Source organism: Brachycentrus maculatus, unplaced genomic scaffold (assembly GCF_059751285.1).
Source record: "Brachycentrus maculatus isolate JH-2025_06_01 unplaced genomic scaffold, ASM5975128v1 h1tg000042l, whole genome shotgun sequence".
Taxonomy (NCBI): domain Eukaryota; kingdom Metazoa; phylum Arthropoda; class Insecta; order Trichoptera; family Brachycentridae; genus Brachycentrus; species Brachycentrus maculatus.
This window is the reverse complement of record NW_028280796.1, coordinates 1,614,401-1,640,361: the sequence shown is the minus strand read 5'-3', so window position 1 is coordinate 1,640,361 and position 25,961 is coordinate 1,614,401. Positions and strand designations below refer to the sequence as shown.

The 25,961-nt window shown below is 32.2% G+C and overlaps 2 protein-coding genes and 1 long non-coding RNA gene across 3 annotated transcripts in view; 2 read left to right on the top strand and 1 right to left on the bottom strand.

The window, feature by feature from the left end:
- Positions 1-3,009: 3,009 nt before the first annotated feature.
- On the top strand, positions 3,010-10,924 carry LOC148312388 (glutaminyl-peptide cyclotransferase-like). Its single transcript, XM_088277398.1, has 5 exons — positions 3,010-3,182; positions 4,107-4,437; positions 7,519-7,766; positions 9,380-9,590; positions 10,599-10,924. The coding sequence occupies exons 1-5, from the start codon at positions 3,090-3,092 to the stop codon at positions 10,748-10,750; spliced, it is 1,035 nt and encodes a 344-aa protein (XP_088133524.1). The 5' UTR covers positions 3,010-3,089; the 3' UTR covers positions 10,751-10,924.
- On the bottom strand, positions 10,029-11,048 carry LOC148312387 (uncharacterized). Its single transcript, XR_015839243.1, has 2 exons — positions 10,922-11,048; positions 10,029-10,218 (listed from the first exon to the last, which is right to left on the bottom strand). It is a non-coding gene; the product is annotated as an uncharacterized LOC148312387 (long non-coding RNA).
- A 4,304-nt stretch (positions 11,049-15,352) lies between these two features.
- The window catches only part of LOC148312386 (dietary and metabolic glutamate transporter-like), a 92,659-nt gene continuing 82,050 nt past the window's right edge, over positions 15,353-25,961 (top strand). Inside the window, exon 1 of the mRNA XM_088277396.1 lies at positions 15,353-15,729. Within this exon, the coding sequence (XP_088133522.1) occupies positions 15,564-15,729 (166 nt within the window). The 5' untranslated portion in view covers positions 15,353-15,563. The remainder of the gene's footprint in view (positions 15,730-25,961) is intronic.

The following is a 25,961-nucleotide window of genomic DNA, read 5'->3' as shown; positions in this document are numbered from 1 at the left end:
ATTGGGGTGCGAATAAGGGTTTGAATAAGATAATTGAATTTTATCTCTGAAGCAGCTAAAAGAGTAAACTATTTCGATATTAAAATTTTTGAATAATGTGGAAAATCATTGCATGACATCATTAAAAACGTTAAAGATATACAAAATGAATGTAAGGCTGAACGAGGGATAATTGAACATATTAAGAAGAGTTCATTAAGGTGTTATGGACATGTGGAGCAAATGAATAATGAGAGAATGACTAAGCAAATATGTGTGGTGAATGTGAGACGGAGAACAGAACGAGGACGGCCTACAAAGACTTGACACAATCAGATCAAGCAGAACCTAACATCTGGCGGTGTCAAAAGTCTGCGTAATCGAAGGACATGTATGACTAGATGTATGGATGTGAAGGAAGCGAGGAGTGTATGTCAGGATAGAAGAGTAAGGTGTTCTAACCTCTCTGCCTACCCCTGCGGAGAAACGACGTAATATTAGTAGGAGTAGTAGTCAATTTTATTATTTTAAATGTATCGTTAACGTAATGCTATACATTATCGAAAAGACACCAAGTAAGTGGACAATATTTCCGATCGAAAAAAATGAATGTGGAAAACGCCAGCCAAAAACGCGGACGAAAATCTAGTGTAAGTTGGCTTTGCTTAAATTCTCAAAAAAAATCTTCTTGGCCGCTGGTAAAGATTTGAGACATTATTTCAAATTCACTCTTTATTTATCAATTTAATTTAGACAATATTTTGTAAGAATGGTTCAAACAATATTTGGAAAAACCTAATTGATCGTTATAATATAGAGCCATCTATTTACGTTTGTTAAAAGCTAGTATTTTTTTTTCGAACGAAGTGCTATGCGTGTGGTGTGTTCGTAATTAGGTAGGCGCAAAACAAAAACTCGTTTTATATAATATTTTAAATCATTGTTTTATCACGTCAGTAAGTTTTTTTGGCAAAATAAAACAAAAATATAGTGATAACTATTATTCTGAAATATAGTTTAGGGTTATTCTGAAATTATGCATAGTAAAAACAATATAATTTTTTGACATCTCATCAAAGATGAAGAAGAATATGGAAGTCTGGGCATTTACGGGACTGACGACCGTCATAGGCTAGTTTAAGTGATCACTTTACACACGTGTAACATTCACCAATTCTACCCATTATTGACAACCACACTACTCAAATTATTGGAAGTTCTGTATGTATGAACCAATTTAGAAACCTTGTTCTTGAATCACTAGAACTTCACTAGAGACATCTATTGGTGAGATGTAAAGAAGCTTTTTACTAAGCAGAAAATCTTAAATTAAATGTTGTAAGTAAAAACAATATATTGTCAAATATTTTTTTTTAGTAAAATCTTTTTTCTTGTTTTCCCTCCAAAATCAAAAAATATTTCATTTTGGTAGTAGTGGGTAAAAAGTAATGGCCTCCTTACTTTCCGCTCAGTAAAACAAAGCAAAATTTTTCTAATATTTTATTTCACAGATAATTGTTGAATTTTCTGAGTACGTCAATTTCTATTTTCAGATCTCATTTCGACAAAATATTTACATATCTAATATGTGAAAAAAAACGACCTTGGCCTTCGCCTTTGCGGTATTGATGTATTCATTTATGTAAATTATTAAAATGCAAAATATAAATTCATGCATTATCTTCTCGCATTTTAGTCGTACCTAAACACCATTGCAATTAAAGTATTAACATATTTTTAAATCTTAAAGGTAAAAAAACACGTCTTTGTACGAAATAAGGTACCTACTAAGAAATTTATTAAATCTTACATAAGTCATATAATTTTTATTATGGTGTTAAGAACATCGAAATATATTGAATAAAAAATTAACATTGCAGATTTTATTGGTCAAAAATGACTGATGAAATATATAAACCTGCCATTTAATTAATCGGTTGAAAATTATTAAAATATATTAAAATTCTTTTGATTAAATAAAAAACCAAAACATTTCAATGTTTTTAAAAAATTATTGTAATAAAATATTTTTAGTCCCAGTGAGTATATTTTACACACAAAATATTATTATTTAAAAAAATTGTCAAGGAGTTTATTTTTTCGAGTTTTCTAGGAGGTGAAATATTTAATTTGAAAATAATCTCAAATACATACATTAAAACGTGTTTCAGTTATATTGCTTTACATAGAACTTGCATGTTGTTTGCTCTTTGGCACATGCAAAAAAAAGAAGTTTAAATATGGGAAAAAGGTGAGAAAGGCACAGTGTGTAACCCAGCTTATAATAGTTCGTAAAAAACTGCATCGTCTCTCTAACGGTATCCTTAAAGATGGTCATAATTAAAAATTATTAATTAATAAAATAAAAATATCTCAACGTATTTTATTTTATTGCGATATCTGGAACACGGGAGCACTATTCGCTTCCATTGTTACCGTCCTGGGTCAAGTTATGGACAGTGGAAGAGGGCCTAGTTAGCTTATTTGATTGGTCAACCCATACTTATATCTATCCTATTGTAAACATTTTTCTCTCTACTATTCGCGTAGTTACTGTCCTAATTCTTCTTTTCAACGTGCCTAAAATACAAATGGATACATAGGTACAAAATAAGCGACAGAAACATTATGTGTTATTTCATAGTGAACAACATATAAAAAATAGCGATTTGATTCACGATTTTTGGCCTTAAAACTCAAGGTATACAATGCCGTTGAAAGTGAGTAGAACTGAAAATAATAAAAATGAGCACTATCTTTATTTTGAAGACTGTTAGAAACATTACTATTCTGAAAATTGCTTTGCTACGAGTTGTGTACGGGTTGCTAATTTATTTATAACATGAAAAAAACTATTACAATGGTATAAAAGTACATTGTAGTAAGTAGGAAAATACGAAATGTCCGCGCTTTGCCGAATATTTCTTATGTTGCCAACTTCACGTTCATTTGACTCAGCGTTGCCAATGCATTAATCTATTCCACATTTCAAATTTTAATTCCTTCACTTGGCAACGCGGGTCGGCTCGCATATGTCAAATGTCAGATCGCGAGTAGAGTTTGTTTGTCTCGGAAAATTTGAATAAAGATAGTTAATACAAGGTAGCAATATGGAAGTGCAAATATTTGGTGTGTTAACAGTAATTTTGCTTTTATTGTGTGATAGTTATCAAGGAAAATCCAAGTCATTTACCTCTGCAAGGGTATGTAAAAAATATTTTTAAAGTTTTATTCAAACCTGTTACAGGTGGCTTTCACAATTTTTGTGTTTGAAGGATACGTAATTATATACTTGTGATAACGTGTGAAAACAGTATGCGGAACTTTATAATTAATCTTTGTTTTGTATTTAATGGTTTCATTTATTTTTATAATGAAGTGAAGAGTAGCCTCCTGCACATATTTATCCTGATGTTGATAATTGCCACGGCATATTCATATGTATTATAAAAAAAAGTATTTGAAGACGACGAATATTTGTACTTAAATAAAATTATTGTTAGTAAAACAAGGCCGTTTAAAAAGATTTAATTAAATAAATAATCGCAAGGTTCTTTTTATCACTTTCTGCACTCAGTGGTGCATAGGGCACATCAGATCGACGAGGTGTTAGCTTAATTTTTTAATATATGAAAGTCAATTGATTACTTAGATGCCCGAGACTATTGGATCTAGGAGTGGAATATATTTTAAAAACATATTACATATATAAGAGTAACTTATATAATATTCCCGATGAGTAGTTTCCATTACTCATTTTAGGATTAAGGTTAACAAAAAAAGTAAATATAAAAAATAAAAAAAAAAACAAAAGCTAAGAGTGTAATACAGTACAAAATAAAAATAAAATATATTTAAAAAAAACAGTAAGAACAATAGTAAAAATAAACAAGGCTCAAGCATAAATAAGAAATATAGTCAGAACCATAGCAAAAATAATCAACACTAAGCACAAATAAGAAAGTAAAAAAGATAAAAAATTAAATAAAACTAACAGGGCAAAATGTAACACATATTTTTTTTATAAGATACAGATGATTATGGAGGGGAAATAGTTGGTAGGAAAAGGCAAAATAGCATCCATTAAAGCGGACTAAATATTGATTTTAAATATTTTTTCTTTGCAGACTGCTCACAAGGGTGTGGAACTAACGGACAACGATGCCGCTAAACTTGCCAAGATGACGAGCACTGTGAATATGGACTCCATTCTGGATAACGTGCTAGTTCCTCGCGTCGTCGGGACTGTGGGGCACGATAGAGTTGCCGATTACATCGCCCAGACTATGGAGGGGCTCGGGTGGGATGTTGAGAGGGATACATTCAACGATGTGACCCCTCTATTTGGAGAACTACAGTTCCAGAATATCATTGCAAAGTTGAACCCCAATGCAGATCGGTTTCTGGTCCTAGCTTGCCATTACGATAGCAAATATGTGCGCGAACACGATTTTGTCGGTAAGTTAAATGATGTGCAGCTATCCCTCGGTATTGATTATTTTTTTTCTCATCATATATACCCAACTAACCATCACGTCGCTTCACTGCAGGGGTAGGCAAAGAAATAGAAATAGATAAACACAAGTCATAAAAAATATTTATACAGTTAAATAAACGGATTAAAAGCTGTGAAAAGGGAAACAACAGAATCGCTTATTTCTTCTTCTTCTTTTTCTTGATCATCCCAAGAGCTACAAGCCTCCGCTTGTAGCTCTTGGGATGTTGACTCCCAGCTGTTTCCACCTTTTTGGAGGTCTGCCTGGGAGTCTGCGTCCTTCAGAGATTCCTTGAAGATATGTGGAAGTCTGTCATCTGACATTCTGTTTACATGATCATTCCAGTATCGCCTTCGTTGTCGTCCCCAATTGCTAACTAATAAAGTAATATAGTTGGTACTTCAGCTCAATATGATTGTCTCTTCAGGCCAAAATAAATCCTTTAGGCCACTGTTTTGGGTGTTGAATATTTAATAATAATTTTTTTATTTTCGAATTGTCCTTATATTTTAATATAAATAATATTCTTAGTAAGTAAGAACTTTGATTTTGTACTTTGCCAATCCAAATCTAACAACATAACCACATTTATGAATTTGTAAAAAGTGTCAAGATTAGAGTGTGTGCAAAACAGAGAACATACACTTAAAACCTTTACCTTGTGGGTGGGTACATTTCTGCACACAATGTGAGCACTAATATTATCAGTAAGCGGATATGATTTATTGACAATAGATCGCCGAAATGTTATCTTGCCAATGTGAAGTGAAATGGATTACGCGTAATAATATTACAATGTTGTTTTTTGTTGTATCCAATGTTGTTACTCAAACATAATAAAGTATCATTATTCATACGGAATAAAATTTTGAATTGAATTTAAATTTTAGTTAAATGCTGTATTTTTTTTTTATAGATTGAATGTAGATATTTGATAATCGAAATAAAAAATATATATAATCCTATCAAGTTGAGAATAAAAAAGAGAAGCTCCATCGCTAGTCGGCTATATCATATTAATATTGCAGTACTCCTTATGATTCTAGGTTTTCCTCAATATCTTCTTTCTGGTGATAGATTTTGCATCCAGTCTTTGGTTGCCACTCTAGGACTTTTTCCCCTCCAGCTAGTTTCTCGATATATGACCTGTTCATTCTTATTTTCTCCAAGCAACTTTGCAAGCTATATCCGCAACTTTAATTCTCCTCCGAATCTCTACATTTCCGATTCGGTGTCGGTAGAGATACTCATTTCTCTCTGCGCCGCTCATAGCCACTAAATAATCTGCTTAGTAAGGGTCCTTTAACAGATTGTTATTTTTATGTATGTATTTTGCAAAACGTTAATATATTTTAATGAAATTTTCATGGTTGCTGGTTCAGTGGCTTTGACTAATTGAAATTCACAGTACAGGCAGTGGCTGGAGTTCTAGGTTCTCATAAATAATGTATGTACATATTTAAAATACCTCTTTCTCAATTTATGTTTGAATATAGCAGTTCTGCATGTTAATTTGATGAAGTAAAAATCAGGTAAAATTATAAATGTAATGAAAATTTAACTGGTTGCTTGGATATTTAATAAATATTTAATGGTTATTTCAAAAAAGTTTTTCTTCGTCTTGTTTGTCCTTTAGCTGCACCTAATTGTGTATAGTGCATTGGCTCAGGTAAAGATGCATTATATTGATGTTTTAACGTTTTTAATGTTTTTGTCCGGTGTTTTGTTTTGGTCCGGTCGATTGATGCTCAAGGACCGAAAGGGTATTTTTACCTTCTGCGCCGGCCTCATTTCAAAGTCAGAAAAGAAGGAATTATTAATTGTTTTTATATGAATATAATGTACCAATCTCTTTGTTAAGGTCTAAACCATATGTACACAATTATCAAAGCCCGTCGCCAGCGGTCCACAGGCGTATAAAACACCCGTCCAAAATGTGATAATGAAATACTGTCTTAATTAAGTGACATAAATTTGCATTGGTTTCTATTCCATAAGATTTAGCCCTAATAAGCAGTTTTCCTAAATAACTAGTCGTTCAACAAGCAGAATACTGTTTTTGCACAGAATAAATAAATAACCTTGAAGGTGGGCAGGTCAGCGACATGTCTCCTACAATTGTTATTTCCTTGTATTTTTATACCTCTAATTCGTGTTGAAATATTTGATGACACATCACATGTCATGGTTAAATAAATATAATTCAATTAATTTCCACAAGGTTGTTTTCAATTGGTCAGGTTATGGTGGTGTTTATTTGACTGGTTTATTTGTCCTTATTTTGCTTGTGGTGAAGCGGTACCCAAACTTTGTGATGAAAAATTACTTTTTTTTTTAAACTGGCTGCACCCGGCCACATGTTCTTTGGGTCAGTCTGGTTAAATGGATAAAAATAGAAAACACACATTTAATTTCACAATGTTTATGAGGCAAATAAAATATTCTTCTTCTTCTGTGCGTGTCATGTCAGGTCCCCCTGACGTCAACTATCTTTTGAGAGTAATTGTTGTCTTGGGCAGCTCTAAACAGCACCTTGATGGTCCTGCACCTAACTTTCGTTGTAAACAAAACTAACCATTTTCCCATCTAAGGTACTTTATAAATTTATTAAGGAAAATATTAAATGGTCCTTGGATTAATGCATTTTTAATGTCAATTTCTTGTTATTCAGCAAATGTTTTTTTTCATAAAAAACTGACAAGCCCCATAGCATAGTCGGGTACATGCACAGCTGTGAAACTGGTGTTGCGGGTTTGATTCCCGCCAATGGCAAAATAAATTTAAGAAATATTTATTTTAAATTAGTCTGGGTCCTTGTAATGTTTTTTCACACATACCTTTTCTTTCTAACTAACTAACCTACCTACAGACAAGTCTCTAAAATTGAGGCTTTGTGGGTTATTCCTTAAAAAAAATCCTTTGAAAAGTTTTGTATACTAAGAAAAATCTAAAATAAAGAGTATGTACTTTTGGATTAAAGTTGTGTGAAATTAAGATATTAAGGTACAAAATACTTAAAGATATGACATTTGGTTATCTCCAGGCGCTACAGATTCTGCCGTTCCCTGCGCCATGATGATCCACCTGGCCCACGTGCTGAAGAATCAGCTAAACGCAGCCCGAAGCAGGTCGGATATCAGCCTGCAGTTGGTCTTCTTCGACGGGGAGGAGGCCTTCCGCCAGTGGGGGCCCACGGACTCCATCTACGGGGCCCGCCACCTCGCCGACAAATGGGAAAAGAAGTTCTACAAGAATGTCGGAAACGATGTTGCCATGGAACTAGACAGAATTGTACGTAGAATTTTTTAAAATCCTTTTTCAGATCCTGTATAAGACATATCGTGTGCTGATCAGAAACGTCTAGTCAATAAAAAAAATAGAAAATTCTTTGAAATAATTTATGGGTTTCATATCTTTTTGGATAATGTGCTAGTTCCTCGCGTCGTCGGCACTTTGGGGCACGATAGAGATTCCGATTATCTCGCCCAGACTATGGAGGGACTCGACTGAGACATATTGCGTACTGATCAGAAACGTCTAGTCAATAAATAATTAGGAAATTTGTTTAAATAATTTATGGGCATTGAAATAGAATTGCAGAAAAATCAAGAAAAACAGTATTTATTGATTTAGGAATTAAACAGCACAATATAAAAAGTAGAGTAAATATAATACATGCAAAATATATAAATTACTATGCTTCTACAAAGAGTTTTTTTTTGGTATAGAAATGGGTGGAATTATTAGTAAAGTATTTGTCCGCCTCCGTAGTGTAATGGTTAACACGCCCGGCTACCGTACTGGAGGTCCCAGTTTCGATTTTCAGTAATATTTGATTTCATTTAAAACATTATTGTTTATGGAAATAACATTTATTTCTTACGTATATTTCATCCGATATGATTTGCATATTTTTTGTTACCATGTTTGTAACATTACAAAGCAATAATAAGGTAAAATATTTGTATAGTGTCAGTGGATAATATAAATCTAGTAAAATATTCTATTGTTATTTGATATACGTGAATATTATGATTAAACTAAACTGATTTTCTTGCTTATTGAGAAATTTGTAAAAATAAAGTGGTTTGTATTTCAACTCAATTTAGACATGCTTAACAAGCATTTTATTTTATAACAACCAAATATTTTGGTGAGTTATTATTGTTTTTGTACTCTATTGTATTTTTGTGTTTTTAGATAATATAAGATATTTTAAAAAAATGTCCATCTCTGTGGTGTAATGGTAACCACGTTTGGCTACCTTGCTGGAGACCAGATTCCATTCTCAGAGGGGTTAAAATAAATATACATGTTTTTTTACTATTATTTAATAATAGTAAGGTAATTAATAAGGAAGGAATGCTAAGCTGAGACAAGCATTATCGATAAAGTTAAGAAAAGTATGTTGAGATGGTTTGGACATGTAGAACGAATGAGTGAGGAAACAACGGTAAAACAAATTTATGAGGCGAATGTAATTGGAAAAAGGAGCAGAGGAAGACCGAGAAAAACTTGGCACGATCAAGTATGCCAAATACTTGAAAGTGGTCAGGTTAGGAGTCGAAACAATCGGCGGGTATGTACGTGGAAGAGGCGAAGAATGTTTGCAAGGACAGAGTGGTGTGGCGCTCTATTCTTTCTGCCTACCCCTGCGGAGAAGTGGCGTGATGGTTAGTTAGTTAGTTAGTTATTTAATAATATACCTATTATCATTTCTTTTTATTTAAATCTATATTTTTCACCTTGAACTGGTACTTAAAATGCAAAACTAATCACCCTGCCTTCATGATATTAAAGGTCAAGATAATACTTTGTCTCCGAGTGGGTACCGAAAAGGGTTAGAAAAATAACATTTTATTATTGATATCCATAAAAATGTTCATAATTTTAATATTTTCCAGGATCTGTTGGTGTTGCTAGACTTGCTCGGAACACCCAACCCCACGATATACAGTTACTTTGGGGAGACGGCTCGCTGGTTTGAACGTCTTGCAGACATTGAGGAGAGACTCGAAGAGATGGGCCAGTTGAGAGGCACTAAGAGGAAGTACTTCATCAACAGGCACTACGGCGCATACATAGAAGATGATCACATTCCTTTCTTGAGAAGAGGTACATGCACAACTTTATATTTTATAAAGAGTGTATATAGTCATGTCTATATATATATATACTCATATTCGCCTCTGTAGTGTAATGTTTAGCGTGTTAAGTAACCATGCTCCAGATCCCGGGTTCGATTCCCACGGGGGGGTGAAAATAAATAAATATTGGTGATTTTACACTCTAATATTTATTTTATATTACCCTGGACTGGTTTCTGAGCGTGTGATCACCTTGCCTTCATATAACTAACAACATAGATAACACTGATAACAATATGATGCAGTGCCATATGCACTATTTGGTTTGGATAAGGTTAGAAGAAGAAGTATAAAGTCAAGAGTTGGAATTATTGGCAAGTATGTATGAGAAACTTTTTTTAAGGGACTGAAAAAATAAACCTAAATGAAAAGAAATATAAATGGGAGGTATTGAAATAAAACAACATTTCAAATTTCACTTTTATAAGGAAGCACAGTCCACAATTAATGTAGGAACATCTGTCTGCTTCCAGTCTTCAGCAATGTCCAAATCAACACTTTGTGATTCACCGCGAGCTTATCTGTAGACCATATTATGCTTCTTTTTAAACCGATCTGTCCATTGGTAGGTAAAAATCTCAGTTAGTGGTTGTATACTAAAAGAAGATAAAAACGAAAATCATTTCCATAATTTTCTTTTCCCAATGTTTATCGTGGTGTAGTTAGGTAGACGCTTGACTGTAAAACTTGCGTCGTGGGTTCGATTCCCGCCAATTGCAAAATAAATTAAAGAAAGATTTTTATTTCAATTGGTTTGGGTGTTTATGGTGTATTTTTCACATTTACGTTCCCTATCTCTACTATCCTACCTGCAGACAAACCTCTAAAAGTAGAGGCTTTGCGAGTTATTCCTGTAAAAAAAAACCCTTGAGGTAGTATTTACAAAAATGGGACTAAATAAATTATCTAAAATTATATTATTATTACTGATTGTATGTATTATTACAAAACTAACAAATCTTTGTATGATTTTCAGGCGTGCCCATTCTACACATCATTCCTTCCCCGTTCCCCGATGTTTGGCACAAGCCGTCAGACAATCGGAGCGCAATACACATGCCCACCGTACAGAACTTGAACAAGATATTCCGCGTCTTTGTGTCCGAGTACTTGGGGCTGAATCTATGACTAGACCCGGATGAAGGATTTGGTGAAGAACTCAATGATGAACTTTAGCAGCCAAATCCTTGTGCCAACATGATTTAAAACAAATTGTAATGTTTAACAAACAAACAAAAAAAGACTTTTACACAGTGAAGCACCCATTACCCGCTCACTAAAAAACTTATACATACATACCTTGTTTTATTTTACGAGTCCAGTCATTTAAACAGTAGATTCATTGTGATCAAGGTTTTGATAGTTATCAAAATTAAATTGCTTCAATGCTCCCGGCTGATCATGTTTTAATAAAAAAATCTTGCCATCGTGTGTTAAAATTCCTAAAATAAATAAAAAGCATTAAGTTACACAGATAAAAATCTGAAAAAATACAAAGTAAAATATGAAATAGTTTGTGCTGTGTTGCTTAATCTTTAAAATATCCCATTGTATATATTTTTTCTTACATTCCATAATGACAGTATTACAAGTAATGTATTTTTTTGGATACTCCCAGACAGTAAGTTTTACCATAAATTTTGGTAAAAATAAATACATACATGAATAGTCATGCCTAACGATCTTAAGACAAAAAAGTCTCACTGTATGAAAAAATTGTACATACATTTAGATTATTATATGATATATATTCTGTATATTATCCATGTTTTATTTTATACTAGTGAGAGGATAAAAACAATTTATGCAAAGGTTTTTAAATAATTTTTTTTTGTACTAATCAACCATTCATAAAATGAATGAAAAATGTGTTTTTGTTAAATAAGAATTTTTAAATATTTTAAGCCCAAAAACAATGGACAGTATCTGTATTTAAGAGGGATTTATGTGAATTTATATTAAGATAAATTTAAGACTGCTGTAGACACAAACACACATCAGGAGCATTCCGCCCATGTATAGTTATTTCAGTTATCCGCCCAGTTGTTGATATATGCGACTTACATATCGAGAGTTTGTTTGGTGATTTAGTTTAAGTACGCTTATCATTCGGAATCGAATCCGAACCTTATATAATAGTACTGACTTTACCTGCGCATGTGCTTTAAGTGTTACAGTTATATCTTGTAGAACGACTCTAACGATACTGTTCATGTAGTCCAAAATAAATAATCGGTTACAAAGGATTAAAAATGGTTAATGGTTGCTGGGTTCATTAGTAATTATCAAGACAGCCTTAACACTGCCGTTGAGTTTTGAATGTGCACTTTTTTGTGCCAATTATGCCTCTGAAGTGAAAAACCAATGTTTTTTTTAATAAATTATTATCAGCATCTCTTCCTAAAACAGTCTTAAGTAAAAGTAGTTCTTAAATAAATCATTATCAATATCGGAGTAAAAATTTCATCTTAAATAAGTTTTTAATTCTTTTTTTGTTGTGATTTCATTATGTTTAATTCCTTCTGAATATTTTTATTTTACTGAGAATTTAAATAAAAATATACAGAAATGTATATGTATGGCGTATTTTTAGTTAAAAACTTTTTTCTGATTCGGGTGGTATTTGTATAGTAATCCTTCTTTTCATTAAGCCCTTAAAAATCTTAATTAAACCATACAAATACAATTTATTATATGGCAAAATAAATATGTATCGTCTGCTTTTATACAATTTTAACGAGTATTTTTTTTATTTATTTATTTATAGAATGCTCACTACACAAATTGAGATAAAGAAAACATAGTACACAATTTTATAACATGTTAAAAATTTGTGATGATAAAATTTATAGTTGTGATTCATGTTAAAGCTATCTGCGGCAAATAGACGTGATCCTTACAATATTATGTCCAACATATCAAATAAGTTCATGTACTTAATAAAAATAATAAATCTATACTTTTAAATAATGATTGTAATGAAAAAGCCTCTATAAGGTATTTGGTTGTATGTAGTATAACAAAATGTATGTTTTTATTTTTATTTTTAAATAAATTATATAAAGTTTGTTAGAATTTGGTTTCTTGTTTTTATTATTATCCAAAATTGATTCAACATTCAAGGATTTGATATCCTATAATTGTTTGGCCACATCTATAGCGGAATATTGGCAATCTGCAATGATATTTTTAATTATATATTAGTTGTTCCAGCTATGCATTACTGTGACTAAAAAAAACACACTTTTATAATATGTATAATTTCACGATACTTGTGAAGCAATCAAATTATGAAAAATCTATGAAACAAGAATTTAATTAAAACATTAAAAATGCTAAGTGACATCGGCTGTCAAGAGCACGCTGTCCACAATTAGCATTTTAAGTACTATGTGTGTTCAATAGATGGCGCTGCTGTTGTAGTAAAAAAATGGTTTAAAAAAACACGATTTTTACCTGTCACAAGTAAAAACTCCTATCACATTTTTATACATAAACACGCCCGTAATCGAATGCAATGGCGTAATTTTTTTTTAACTCAATCGGTTTAAGATTTTGAACCAACAAACATTTATTTATATCGATCAACAAAAATATAGCAGTTAATACGAATATAGATGTCCGGGTATTTACGGTTCTTGAAATTTGGTTTCTATGATTGTCAATCATAAATGAAAAGGTGAAGAGTAAGTACAGTGTATGAAATGATTACTTAAATCACATAATGACAGGTTGTAAGCCCTTCAAACCAGGACTTATTCTCATCTAAATATTTTTTTCATACAAATGATAAACTATGGACAGAATAGAGAATGTTATACAGTCTATAGAGATCACTTAAGCCAACCAATTCTAGGTCGTAAACTGTGTGAATCCTCAGACTCTCATATTCCCTTCATATAAAAAATTCTTTGTCTCAGTTAAGAAATCCAATACATTGCTCTCGGTAGTGAAATTCAATTCTTAAGTACTTCTTCTTCAAACCCTTATCCGCACCCCAGTGGTGCATTGGGCTCTGCATAAAAACGCAGTGTTATCTTGATCATTAACACATGAAGGAAAGGTGATCAGCCCTCCGCTTCAGGTACCAGTCCAGGGTGATATTGAATAAATATTAGAGTGAAAAAAATCACTTTTTATTTGACCCCCCCCCCCTGGGAATCGAACCCGGGACCTCCAGAACGGTAGCCGAGCGTGTTACCATTACACTATGGAGGCGGACAGACTTCTTAAGTACAATCAAATAAATAAACTGGACAATTATAAATAATCAATTGTTCACAACATTAGTATATAAATTGAAATAATATTTCAGGGTTCTGAATACTTGAAAATAAATTGGAAAGAATTCTCTCCCATGGTCAGAAAAAGTTTTTTACTTCCCAAAGTTCTCAACAGATGGCAGTTTCAATTGAAATTTAAAGTGGGTGTTAAGATTTTACATTTCGCTCACTCCTTTCAAGAACGTCATAAATCAAAATACTTGATTTTTCAGGAGAATGTTTTTAAAGTTTAAAAAAATAATACAATGTATTAAAAATAAATATCAAGCCACTTATTGAACTTTTTACTGTGTAACAGATCTTATTAGGTAAAACCTGAAGGTTTTTTCTCCATTTGAAAAATATTTAGTTTATTTAAAAAAATAATTAAAACATACCTTTTCTTCAAAATGCAAAAACAACACTTTCTGCCCTGTAGCGGGTAAATATGAAGTTAAAAATATGCCGCTTTTGCTGGGATATAGTACATTTTCTGGGCATTCCGAAAACATGCACAACTGAAAATTTACGATTTTTGATTTATGACATTCTTGAAAGGAGTGAGCGATATATGAACTTCCAAGAATTCAGGCAATATGGATATTATAACAAATATATACTACAGATGTATCACAGAACAAAGTAATTGATGGGAAGGGAATACGGAAGTCTGAAAATTTACTAAACTTACGAACTGTCATAGGGTGGCGTAAGTGATTGCGTCATACATTCATCATTGTACCAGGGGTGACCCAGTGTAACATTCACCATTTCACTCATGACTGATTTTTTTAAATTACCTAACGTCCAAGTGACTCTGAAATCTAGCTACGGCAACACCGTTTATCATGTGCCTACTCAGGCTTCAACTTTCAAGTTTCATAGCCTATGCCTACTCGTAAGTGGATTTACTCTTTATGGAATTTTCACTGATGAATTACATGAAATTAAGTTACCACAATTTCATGTTATTCATGAGTGAAAATTGTAGGCAAAAACACTTGCTTTTTTTTAAACTTGTACACATTATATTGAATATCTGAGCACCCATTCATATGCGAGTAAGAGGTGACATCTAGCGGGACTCTCGCGAAGTAAATAGCTAAATTTATGCGCCATTCTTGTGAATCATTTACTCGAGACATTTAAAAATAATAAAAGTATAATCATATTCCATATTCGTTTAAGATTCAGTTCAAAAAAGGTAATATTGTTTGCATAATAATGAAAATAACTCATGGCCATGATTGTTTTGCAAAATTATCTTCTGAAATATGGGAAATGCAAATAAAATGTGGTCTGCGTTCTATCCTCTATTCTTACCTCTGAGAAGTTGCCATGTTCATGAGTTAGTCGTATGCATTACTTATCATTTTTATACACCATTTCACTTTATTTATTTAATTATGCTATCTCAGAAAAATATAATACATACTAAAATTATCTGACATTTGACATTAGAACTGGTGTGAAGTTCGCGAACTAGACTCGACCGCGATGGTTGTCGTTTAGTTATCGTTTGAAAAATGCAAATATATTGTTTTAAAAGACTTTAATTAATCAAGCACAACTTATTCATAAGTGATTATTGACCCCTTTGCACCGAACTAATAAACTATTTATTTATTTCACGTGAAAAATAAAACATAACATAGAATCTTTGTGCATTAACTGTCAAAATGAACGCCCGTTTATATGAAAAATGTGACAATAGTTGTTCTAGTTTAGATATAACTCTATCAGAAAATACACCTTTATTGAAAAAAGGACGAAATGATAGGACGCCTTTGATTAGAAAGTGTTCTACGGATGTATTGGAAACACATTATCACGTTTATGGAGACGGTAAGTTTTTACTTCTTTTTTATTTCACAAATCAGCTGATGTGTGCACAAATAAAGTGGCGCGAATTCGTCGCTTATCAGATAAGGCAAGTGGTTGAACTCCAAACGATCTATGTACCAATATGGTAAAATAATATTGCTTACTTGTTTTCGAAGAGCGATGTTTTTTTAAAAAATATTTTATTATTATTTAATATGGTTACAAAAGCTTAAGGAAAAAAAACTCATTTTGTAAACATTTCTGCTTTTACAATCTTAAAATTAATAACGCATTTCTCTCCAATAAAGAGACTAAGCTCTTGTGCTTGGGGAGGGACTACGCGTATTATTTATTGTTTATGTTAGAATAATTTATTTTTGTTAACATTTTAATGTTTTAATTTTTTTATATTTGTAGGAAGGTTATTAAAGTTCTTGGTTCCCAAATATTTAAAGTTCTGTTGGAATTGTTTGGTATAACATTTTGGTATTGTAAAGTAAGTATTAAGTACCTATTGTAAGATTTAAGTATTGTTCACCCTTAATGTGATGTGCATACAAATTATGCATAGCATCTTTGTTTTTATTTTATCTGCATCCAATGGTGCAAAAACCTTGTTGTTGACTTAAAAATAAAGGATAATGGATAACATAAAAGTAAATAAATAAATGTTTAAATATTTTAGCCATGTAATTATTCAGCGAATTTTGCACAGCTAGGTGAAAAAATGTAATCGGTAATGCAGATTAGTGTTTTACCGTGAATTTTTTTATTTGTTTGCCACATATATAATTCAAACATATCATATTTAAAAATTGCAAAGAGTTTCATATTTGTAATATGTACTACATAGATCAAAATTTTGAAAAAGAATCAAATTAATTTACGTAGGTACTACTATAAAAAAGAAGAGTTATTCAAGACAACTTTGTAAATAAAAATTATGCGTTTTCAAAAAAGTACTGGAATAAAATAAGATTCGCTTTTTATAAATTGATATGTATAATATAATTTGTAAGTGAAGAGTTTCTGGTAAAATATATATATACTTATGTAAAAGTACTATATACCACATTGCCAAACGGTCTTTTCCGTTGGCAATTTATCATAATTCCGAATGCATAAATTCCCTAGACAAATTCCGAAAGTGGAATATTTTCCGCTGGAAAATATAAATAACCGTGTGATTAATAAGTAGTTTTTGCATGAGATTCATACATTTTGAATTCCGAAATAGGAAAACGTCCGTTTGCGGGGGTAAATGATATCCAAGGATTTGCCAAATTATTTAGAACAGTGTTCCGCACACTTTTCAGTTCAAGGAACACCTGCCAAATAAAGAAATTTCAGAGGTACACCAAACAAAAAAAACAAAGTTGATTTAATATTGATTTATTATCAAAACATAATGCGAAAACATGTAATATCATAGCAAAGTTTATTTAATATCTTCACAAAATTAGACTTTTTTCGCGGCACACCAACTAATCACCACAGTACACCAGTGTGCCGCGGGACACACTTTGCGGAACAATGATTTAGAACATAAATAAATGAATGAAATTTTGTTTGTAAATGAATGAGTATATATAGCCATGTAGAACGTTTGGAGTTTCTAGTCTGGATTATCTGTTGGAATTTTCCGACCTAGATTCTGTATGGAAATATTATTGTGTAGACATTATTATAATATGTATACATATTGTTTTATTGATCTCTCTACCTTGTCTTGGTTAGACAATCTTATCTCGAAAATATAACTACTTGTTTCTCTGTTATCTATGTGTGTATATATGTGCATATGCATATCTGTAGTTTTAATGGACCACATGTTACTATAAAATTAAAGTTTAATATCCAAAACCAATCATTTGACATACGCGGAGAAGACGTACTTAATGATTTTGTTTGTAAAGTTTCTTACTATACAACACAAAAGTAACAACTAAGGCACCCATTTGTGCTATAACTTCTTTATTATATGTTTTTTAAAGGTGGACGTTATTTTTAACTTATGTTATCAAACTCACTTACTGACTTATCATCACGCTCCTTTTCCGCAGCGGTAGGCAGAGAAAATAAAACGTCACACCAATCTTTCTTAACAGTCAGTTTTCCTCGGTCGTCCTCTGCTTCTTTTTCCAACTACATTTACCTCATAAATTTATTTAACCGTTCTTTTCTCACTCATACATTCCACATGTCCATACCATTTTAACACACCTTTCTTAATTTTATATATGATGCTTATCTCAGCCTTGCATTTATTTTCTTATTTCACTATTCGAACATCTATCATACATCTTTTTGCCGCATATTCGTCAAGGAAAAACAGCAACAAAAAACCCTTTTATTTCACTCGTCTTCGCCCGTCAGTGTGATATAAACTTAAAATACAGATACACATGCTACTAATAAAGTATGCTTTTGAGCATGCTCTCTAGCTGTATACATTTGCTTGAGATAAGCATACTAGTTTCCATACATCGATACTAGTATGCTCATAAGCAAATCTGTTCAGACGCACTCAGATACCAGGGTTATTAAAATTGTCTTTGAAAAATTCGTTTTAAGCTATTCAAGCATTTTGAATCTAAATATATAAAAAAAACACAACTTAATAATTGAGAGTACATACTTACTTTCAAAAAATTTATAACCTCCCCTGTAAAATTTCGTTATATGCAGTTAGGATAGTCCTGCATTCAGATAACTAAATAGCTACGTACATATCGCTCACTCCTTTCAAGAATGTCATAAATCAAAAATCGTCAATTTTCAGTTGTGCATGTTTTCGGAATGTCCAGAAAATGTACTATATCCCAGCAAAAGAGGCATATTTTGAACTTAATATTTGTCCGCTAATTATTTTTTTAAATATACTAAATAATAATAATCGTCGGGTATGTATGAGGAGATGCATGAATGTAGAAGAGGCAAAGAATGTTTGCAAAGACAGAGTGGTGTGGCGTTCGATTCTCTCTGCCTACCCCTGCGGGGAAGCGGCGTGATGGTTAGTTAGTTAGTTAGTCTAAATATTTTTCAAATGGAGAAAAAACCTTCAGGTTTTACCTAAAAAGATCTGTTGCACAGTAAAAAGTTCAATAAGTGGCTTGATATTTATTTTCAATATATTATATTATATCTTAAAACTTTAAAAACGTTCTGAAAAAACGAGTTTTTTGATTTTTGACGTTTTTGAAAGGAGTGAGCGATATGTTTATACCGTCGCTCTTAGTAATTTGATGTTACGCCTTCGTTTCGTTTACTGTAATCTACCAATCTCAACTGTTAAACAAATTGCCTGAACTTAGGCGTTTATATATATTTTTTTTTCAACGCATCGCATCGCATTCCCGTACTTGTGTTTCCGTTTGCAAATGCAATACGAGGAAGTATTATCTCCAAAAAACACGGTTCTTGAACTTGCCTCGATCATGGGTTTGTAAAAACAATAACATATATTTTGATGTATTTTGGGGTGTTCGTTGTGGTGTAGCTGATAAACCACCATGAAAACACCAGCTCAAAAATAGTTTCTCGGGGACACCAAAGTTCTCTTCTGCATAGCGCCTGCTCGCGTCACTTTTTGTTTGATAATATTGCATAAAAAAGTGCTGAGCCATTACTGTCTCCTGTTGAACACGCAAACGAAAATACGCCACCGATATGCGGTATTGGATTCAATTCAAACCTTGCTTCCGCAAATGAATGCCCAAAGTAAGGCCAGACCAATCGATATTGGATAAAAGTGCTCACTGGTCAATAAAGATGTTTTTTACAAAAGGAAAAAATGTTTTTTGACAATAGTAAGTACAAATAAATATGAATCATTGGTTTTAGTTTTTCTACATTGAGTAATTCGAGGATCATTCAAAAATATAAATTGCACCCTTTCGAGGTCACTATTTGATGCAGTGTGGTGCATACATTATCTCTGCATTAGAATAATTTGATGTTTGTCCGCCTCCGTGGTGTAATGGTCAGCGTGTTTAGCTACCGTGCTGGAGGTCCCGGGCTCGATTCCCAGACGGGGGTGAAAATAAATATTAGTGATTTTACACTGTAATATTTATTTAATATTGCCCTGGACTGGTTCCTGAAGCGCAAGAGTGATCACCTTGCCTTCATGTAAGCAATGATCAAGATAACACTGCGTCAATTCGATACAGTGCCCTATGCACCATTGGGTGCGGATAAGGGTTATAAAGAATAATGTTACGTCTCGTTTGAAAATGAATTCTACAATTTTAACAGTCATGTAATTATTTTCATAAAAAAAAACAACTCTAATATATAAATCTGAAAAAAAACCGTAAGAAATATAATGGCAAAACAGTTATTAAAAAAAAGTAAAGCCAAATCTGGGCCACAACATATCGAATTTTGTTATTGTATCCTACCGTCTGCTACATTGCATTATGCACAATATACGAGACACGTTTTCGAAAATTATGGCACATAAGAACAGCCATTGTAACCAAAATCAGAAGTAAAAAAAAATATATATTACATTAATTTACATAATGAAGTCTGATAATATCACACGTACTCGAGTGGAACGTATTTTGAAAGAGCACATTTGAAAGGAATCGAATCACAATCTGAGCGACAAAAAATGATAGTGTATTTTTTTTAATACAGTGTTATAACTATTGACATCTGATACCATGCAAAACATTTTATATTGAAATTGGTTGATGCGTATAAAGGATAAGTGTGTCAACATATCTTCATGAACATGGTTACATATCCAAAATAATAAAATGATTTGGCGAATAAACTGCTTTAAGGCACATGATGATTAATCGCAACTTAATTTTTTTGAACCTTGGTAACATTTGAACTAATTGAATTTTATGCTTAAAATACCGTTTGTATTATTTTTTTGTAAACCCCTACTATAACGTTGAGGCGTTATCGGAAGGGACGTTATAAGGGGTTAATGTTTAAAATTGTATATTTTCATTTTAACCAGCGGAAAACATTTAAGCTCCAAAACATTCTTTCCGATAACGTGGTTCTTATATCAACGTCATAGGGGTGTTTACTGAATATTCAATGCTATTTTCAGGTAAGCATAAGCTGCTTATGTTTTTAAATAGGAATAAGGTGTGTCAGTGAGGGGTCAAACCTAAAGCCTCAGATTTCAACGACACTAGCTAACTACAGGACCCCACTCAAACACCTCTTTATTTGTATATGTACATACATAATATCGTGGACATACTAGTAAAAAACGTCAACTCTAAAATCCCTGTTTGAATAAACCCTGTTCATTAAAGCTATTAGCCTGCATAAAAAACCCGCAGTTAAACTTAAAGATTAATTTAGTTTTAAAATTACCTAAATATGATATTTTAAACAACAAAAGTGTAGTTTTCCAGTTCAAAAAACGTTGAAAACTTTATAATATGCATCACTAAGTCAGAATTTCATATTTTCGAGTTAACGTTTTTTGCCAGTATACCCACGATATGTAGCAACATAAGTTTACGTATGTACATACATAATATGTAGTTACATAAGATTATAGCGATGGAAAATAATATTTACGCTTGTTTTAGGAATGACGTTTTGCAAAACTATGTTTTATGCGTCGAGATGTTTGTTTTCTTTTTCGCGACAAGCAAAATTACGCGAAAAAAGCGATTTCGCGTAATTTTGCTTGTCAATTAATTGCGCGACTCTATTTTAGAACCAGTAATCAATAGCCCGCACTACATTTTTGTTTTAAAGTCAAATAACATGTAACGTAATTGTTTTTTTCTCAAAACACCGTTTTTGTATCGAAAACAAGAGTTTTTCTTCGAAATAAATGCATGGTTTTGAAAAGAAAAGAGTTATCGAAAGGTAAGGAGTTAATTTTTTTCAGTATATATTCTTAAAAAAAATGTGCCCAGAGAAAAACAAAGAAATACAACATTTTGAGTGTGACAAATACTGGTTCACAAAATCTGGATAATCTCCAGGAGTTATTTTCAAGTAATTGGAGATTATCCAGATTTTGTGAACAAGTATTTGGACACACTCAAAATGTTGTAAATAAATTATCTGGTCAAATTATAAGCTTAAATAATAAAAATGAAAATGGTATTTTCTGGCGTTTCTCATGTGTGTGATTGATATCCAGGATTTGGACCTCACATACTAATACAAGAGTTTCTGCTTGATAAAAAGCTTCTTAACATCTCACCAATAGATGTCTCTAGTGTAGTTCTAGTGATTCAAGAACAAGGTTTCTAAATTGGTTCATATATATAGAACTTCCAAGAATTTGAGTAGTGTGGTTGTCAATAATGGGTAGAATTGATGAATGTTACACGTGTGTAGAGTGATCACTTAAACCAGCCTATGACGGTCGTCAGCCCCGTAAATGCCCAGACTTCCGTATTCTTCTTCATCTTTGATGAGATGTCAAAAAATAATACAAAGAAATAGTTTATATTTTACCTATGCATGTAATTTATTATCATTGTTTGACATTATCATAAAAATGTTACAATCCCATATTGTGCTCCCTCAAATACAAATAAACTTCATATGAGATCCTTCTCAATTTGCTAATAAATAAATAATAATATGTTTTGAATATTGAAAGCATTAACTTTGTGGATCATATTGATGTATTATTTCGAGAAATAAAAATACTTTGTGTTCTGATCCACTCACATTTTTATTAACCAACTAGTTTCGGCAACAACCTGTTGCCCTCTTCAGTAATAAATGTAACCCTGAAGAGGGCAACAGGTTGTTGCCGAAACTAGTTGGTTAATAAAAATGTGAGTGGATCAGAACACAAAGTATTTTTATTTCTCGAAATAATAATATTTTGCTTCTGTGTCTAATAATCTACATACATATTCCACATAAGTGTTTTTTTATACTTATTAAAAAATATATATGTATGAAAACGCAATCAAGTTGATCTATAGGTTCGATTTTATTACTTATAATAGGGACGAAAATAAGATATGGCTATAATTACGGGCCATTGATATTTTTAGTTCATTAATAAACATCTTTAAGTCAAAATTTACAGAACAATTTTTGGATTTCTTGGTACGAATTTTATTTCGATTATTAGCTTCCCTAATTTGTACCAGTTTTTTTTAACCTTTTTTTTGTTTTTTCACCAAGTTTTGCATTTGTTTTATTACTTATACTTGTCTATTTGTTTTTCATTATTGTTATTTGAATTTTATATCATTTATTATTATTTTCTATGTAATCTATCTTAATTTCTAATTTCTATGTTCTTTTTTGTAAAAAGCAGTAATACCATAAATAAATAAATAAAAAATGGCATTTGAAATGTGGTGTTGGAGGCACATGCTCTGAATCCCATGGACAGGTAGACGCACCAACGAGTCCATTCGTCAGGAGTACACTTGGATGGCTTGACTCTGGCCAGTGTTTGGACACGATGGATTCTTCAGTTCTTTGGTGGCGTTGTGCGTGGCAATGAGGATAGCTTGGAACGACTGGTTGTGATTGGTAGCCTGAGGGCAAGAAAGGGAGAGAAATATCCCCCACACGATGGACCGATCAAGTTAAGACAGCAGCAGGCACCTCGGTGGTTGGAACGCTACGTGCAGCGCAGTCAAGGGATAATTAGAGAAGAGTCATTGCTTCGACAAGGGTCACAATCTTTAGTAATGAGGAGTAAGACGGAGAGCAAGTAAAGGAATGTTACAGATTAAAAAAAAATATATAGGTGAAATACTGACTTTATCGATGTGATACTGGTTCTAGATTCGATTCCAGTTGGTCAATCCTGTATATTTGTTTGTTTATCTAAAGATAAATTTGACTTTAGTTCTGGACTTTTATTTCTAATGTTTTAAAACCGGTTTTCTATATGTATTGTCCAATTTAAAACACGTATATTCATGAATATGAGTAAAGTAAAATTAACCAACCCACACATTATACATACCTACATATTTTAAGTGTTCTAATTGGCTCCTCGAATTGTCCATATATGGATACGATATTTGCTTGTTAAAAGATAGAAAAAAACGTCATATTGACTCAATATTTTAGCCGTCAGTACGATTTGTAAATATTTGGGAAAATTCAATATTCTGTAATATTTTGGTAAAATTATGAGGAATACATGAATTTCAATATCCTGGTAATGATAATGGATTTCTGGTTATTGAAATGATGTAGAATTATTATTAAGAGTCTGAACGAACTTTTCATTGAAAAATGAAAAACAGTGTCGGGTTGTGGTCCCGTGGTTAGTGTCGGGGACTCTTAAGTCAGAGTTTCTCGGTTCGAACCCACTCTACCACAATGTGATACGTATTTCTAAAAATGAACCGCTTAGTCTCACAAAAATAGTATGAAATTGAAATATTTGTGTAAATTATAAAAAACATAAATATTTCTCTTTTTATTAAAAAAAATGTTTTTTTACCACTTGAGTTTATTTTATTATAACGACTAGGTAGCTGTGCTTCCATCTTCAGGTTTAAATATAAACTAAAGCATAAATAATTATCTGTTCTCTAAATAAGGAGGGGGGTAAGTTAGGGGGAGGGAGGGTTAGTCAAGGGGTGGAGTTTAAAAATTAAGAAAAATGGAAAGCAAAGACCAGACCAGATTATTGTTAGCTAAATTCATTGATTTTCATCATTTTAAAAATGGCGTTACTTAAATTTATTTTCTAACTTAAAATTTGTAAACTGTGATCTGTGATCGAGTAGGTATAATCTAACTAACTAACTAACTAACCATCACGCCGCTTCCCCGCAGGGGTAGGCAGAGAGAATAGAACGCCACACCACTCTGTCTTTGCAAACATTTTTCGCCTCTTCCACGTTCATGCACCTCCTCATACATGCCCGCCGATTGTTACGACTCATAACCTCACCACTTTCAAGTATTTGGCTTACCTGATCGTGCCATGTTTTTCTCGGTCTTCCTCTGTTCCTTTTCCCAAGTACATTCGCTTCATAAATTTGTTTATAATCAATCAATGTTGTGTAAAATTAATCTTCTGATCAATCTAAGAGAGCTAGATATTCATACATCATATCACACATAAAATACTTAGCGTCTCGAATTTAAGGATTTCTGTGAATATTGTACCACAGAATATTATGCGTGACTGAAAAAAACAATGGCGGTACCTTTTGATCGTTCACTTAACTATGGGTCACCCTATATTATACGGTATAATTTATTCAAATATTGTTATTGTTTATAACTTCGCCTTCGGCATAAGTTATTGTTATTTTGGATTGATTATCTTAGGGAGCCACATTTTTCCTTGTAGATGAATTTAGTGTGGACAAACCCAAAAAAAGAGATTCGTTATTCTTGGAATAGAATTCTCTCTTTTAAAAACAACAATCTTGTTTATGTTTGTATGTGCAAATGTCGACACTAAGGTGTTATATTGAATATGATAAAAAAATATAAAAATAAGTTTTCGAAATATCTCACTTGAATATAAACGGAATAAAAATTATATCCCATAATATCTTTTTGTCCGCCTCCGTAGTGTAATGGTCAGCACGCTCGGCTACCGTTCTGGAGGTCCCGGGTTCGATTCCCAAGGAGTGTAAAATAAAATATAAGTGATTTTTTCACTGTCATATTTATTCAATATTACCATAGACTGGTACCTGAAGCGGAGGGCTGATCACCTTTCCTTCATGTGTAAACGATCAAGATAACACTGCGTTTATATGATACAGTGCCCTATGCACCATTGGGGTGCGGATAAGGGTTTTATTATTATTATTATATATCTTATTAGAAGATATGATGCGTTAACATAAACAAAAAAATATTTTGTCGAAGGTGCCTGTAGCACTAATCAAATCATCAAAGATAAGAATGCCAAGTCCACCACTAAAGCGTTACGGAGACAGCGTGCAAAGGGTTCACTTAAAGCTGCCAGTCACAAGTCAAGCCGTGTTAATTTTCATACTTATATATTCTTATCAAAAGGAACGGCTTAGTTTCTGCTGAGATATTAGTAAAAAATGTTTCGTGCGAAACTGTGTATTTATATTTATTTGAAAAATTGCTTACAAAGTATTTTTGTGTTGCTATTTTTCTGTTGTGTCAAAAGCATTGTATTGTAGTGGGTAAATACGTGCTTAAGAGATAGTATTATGAAAAATTTGAAAACAGTTTTTATAAGATTTTTTTGTTGTATGCATATTATGTTAAAAAAGATTTAAAAAAAAATGTTTGTAAAATAAACACCACCGACAAGACACATAAGGTGGCTT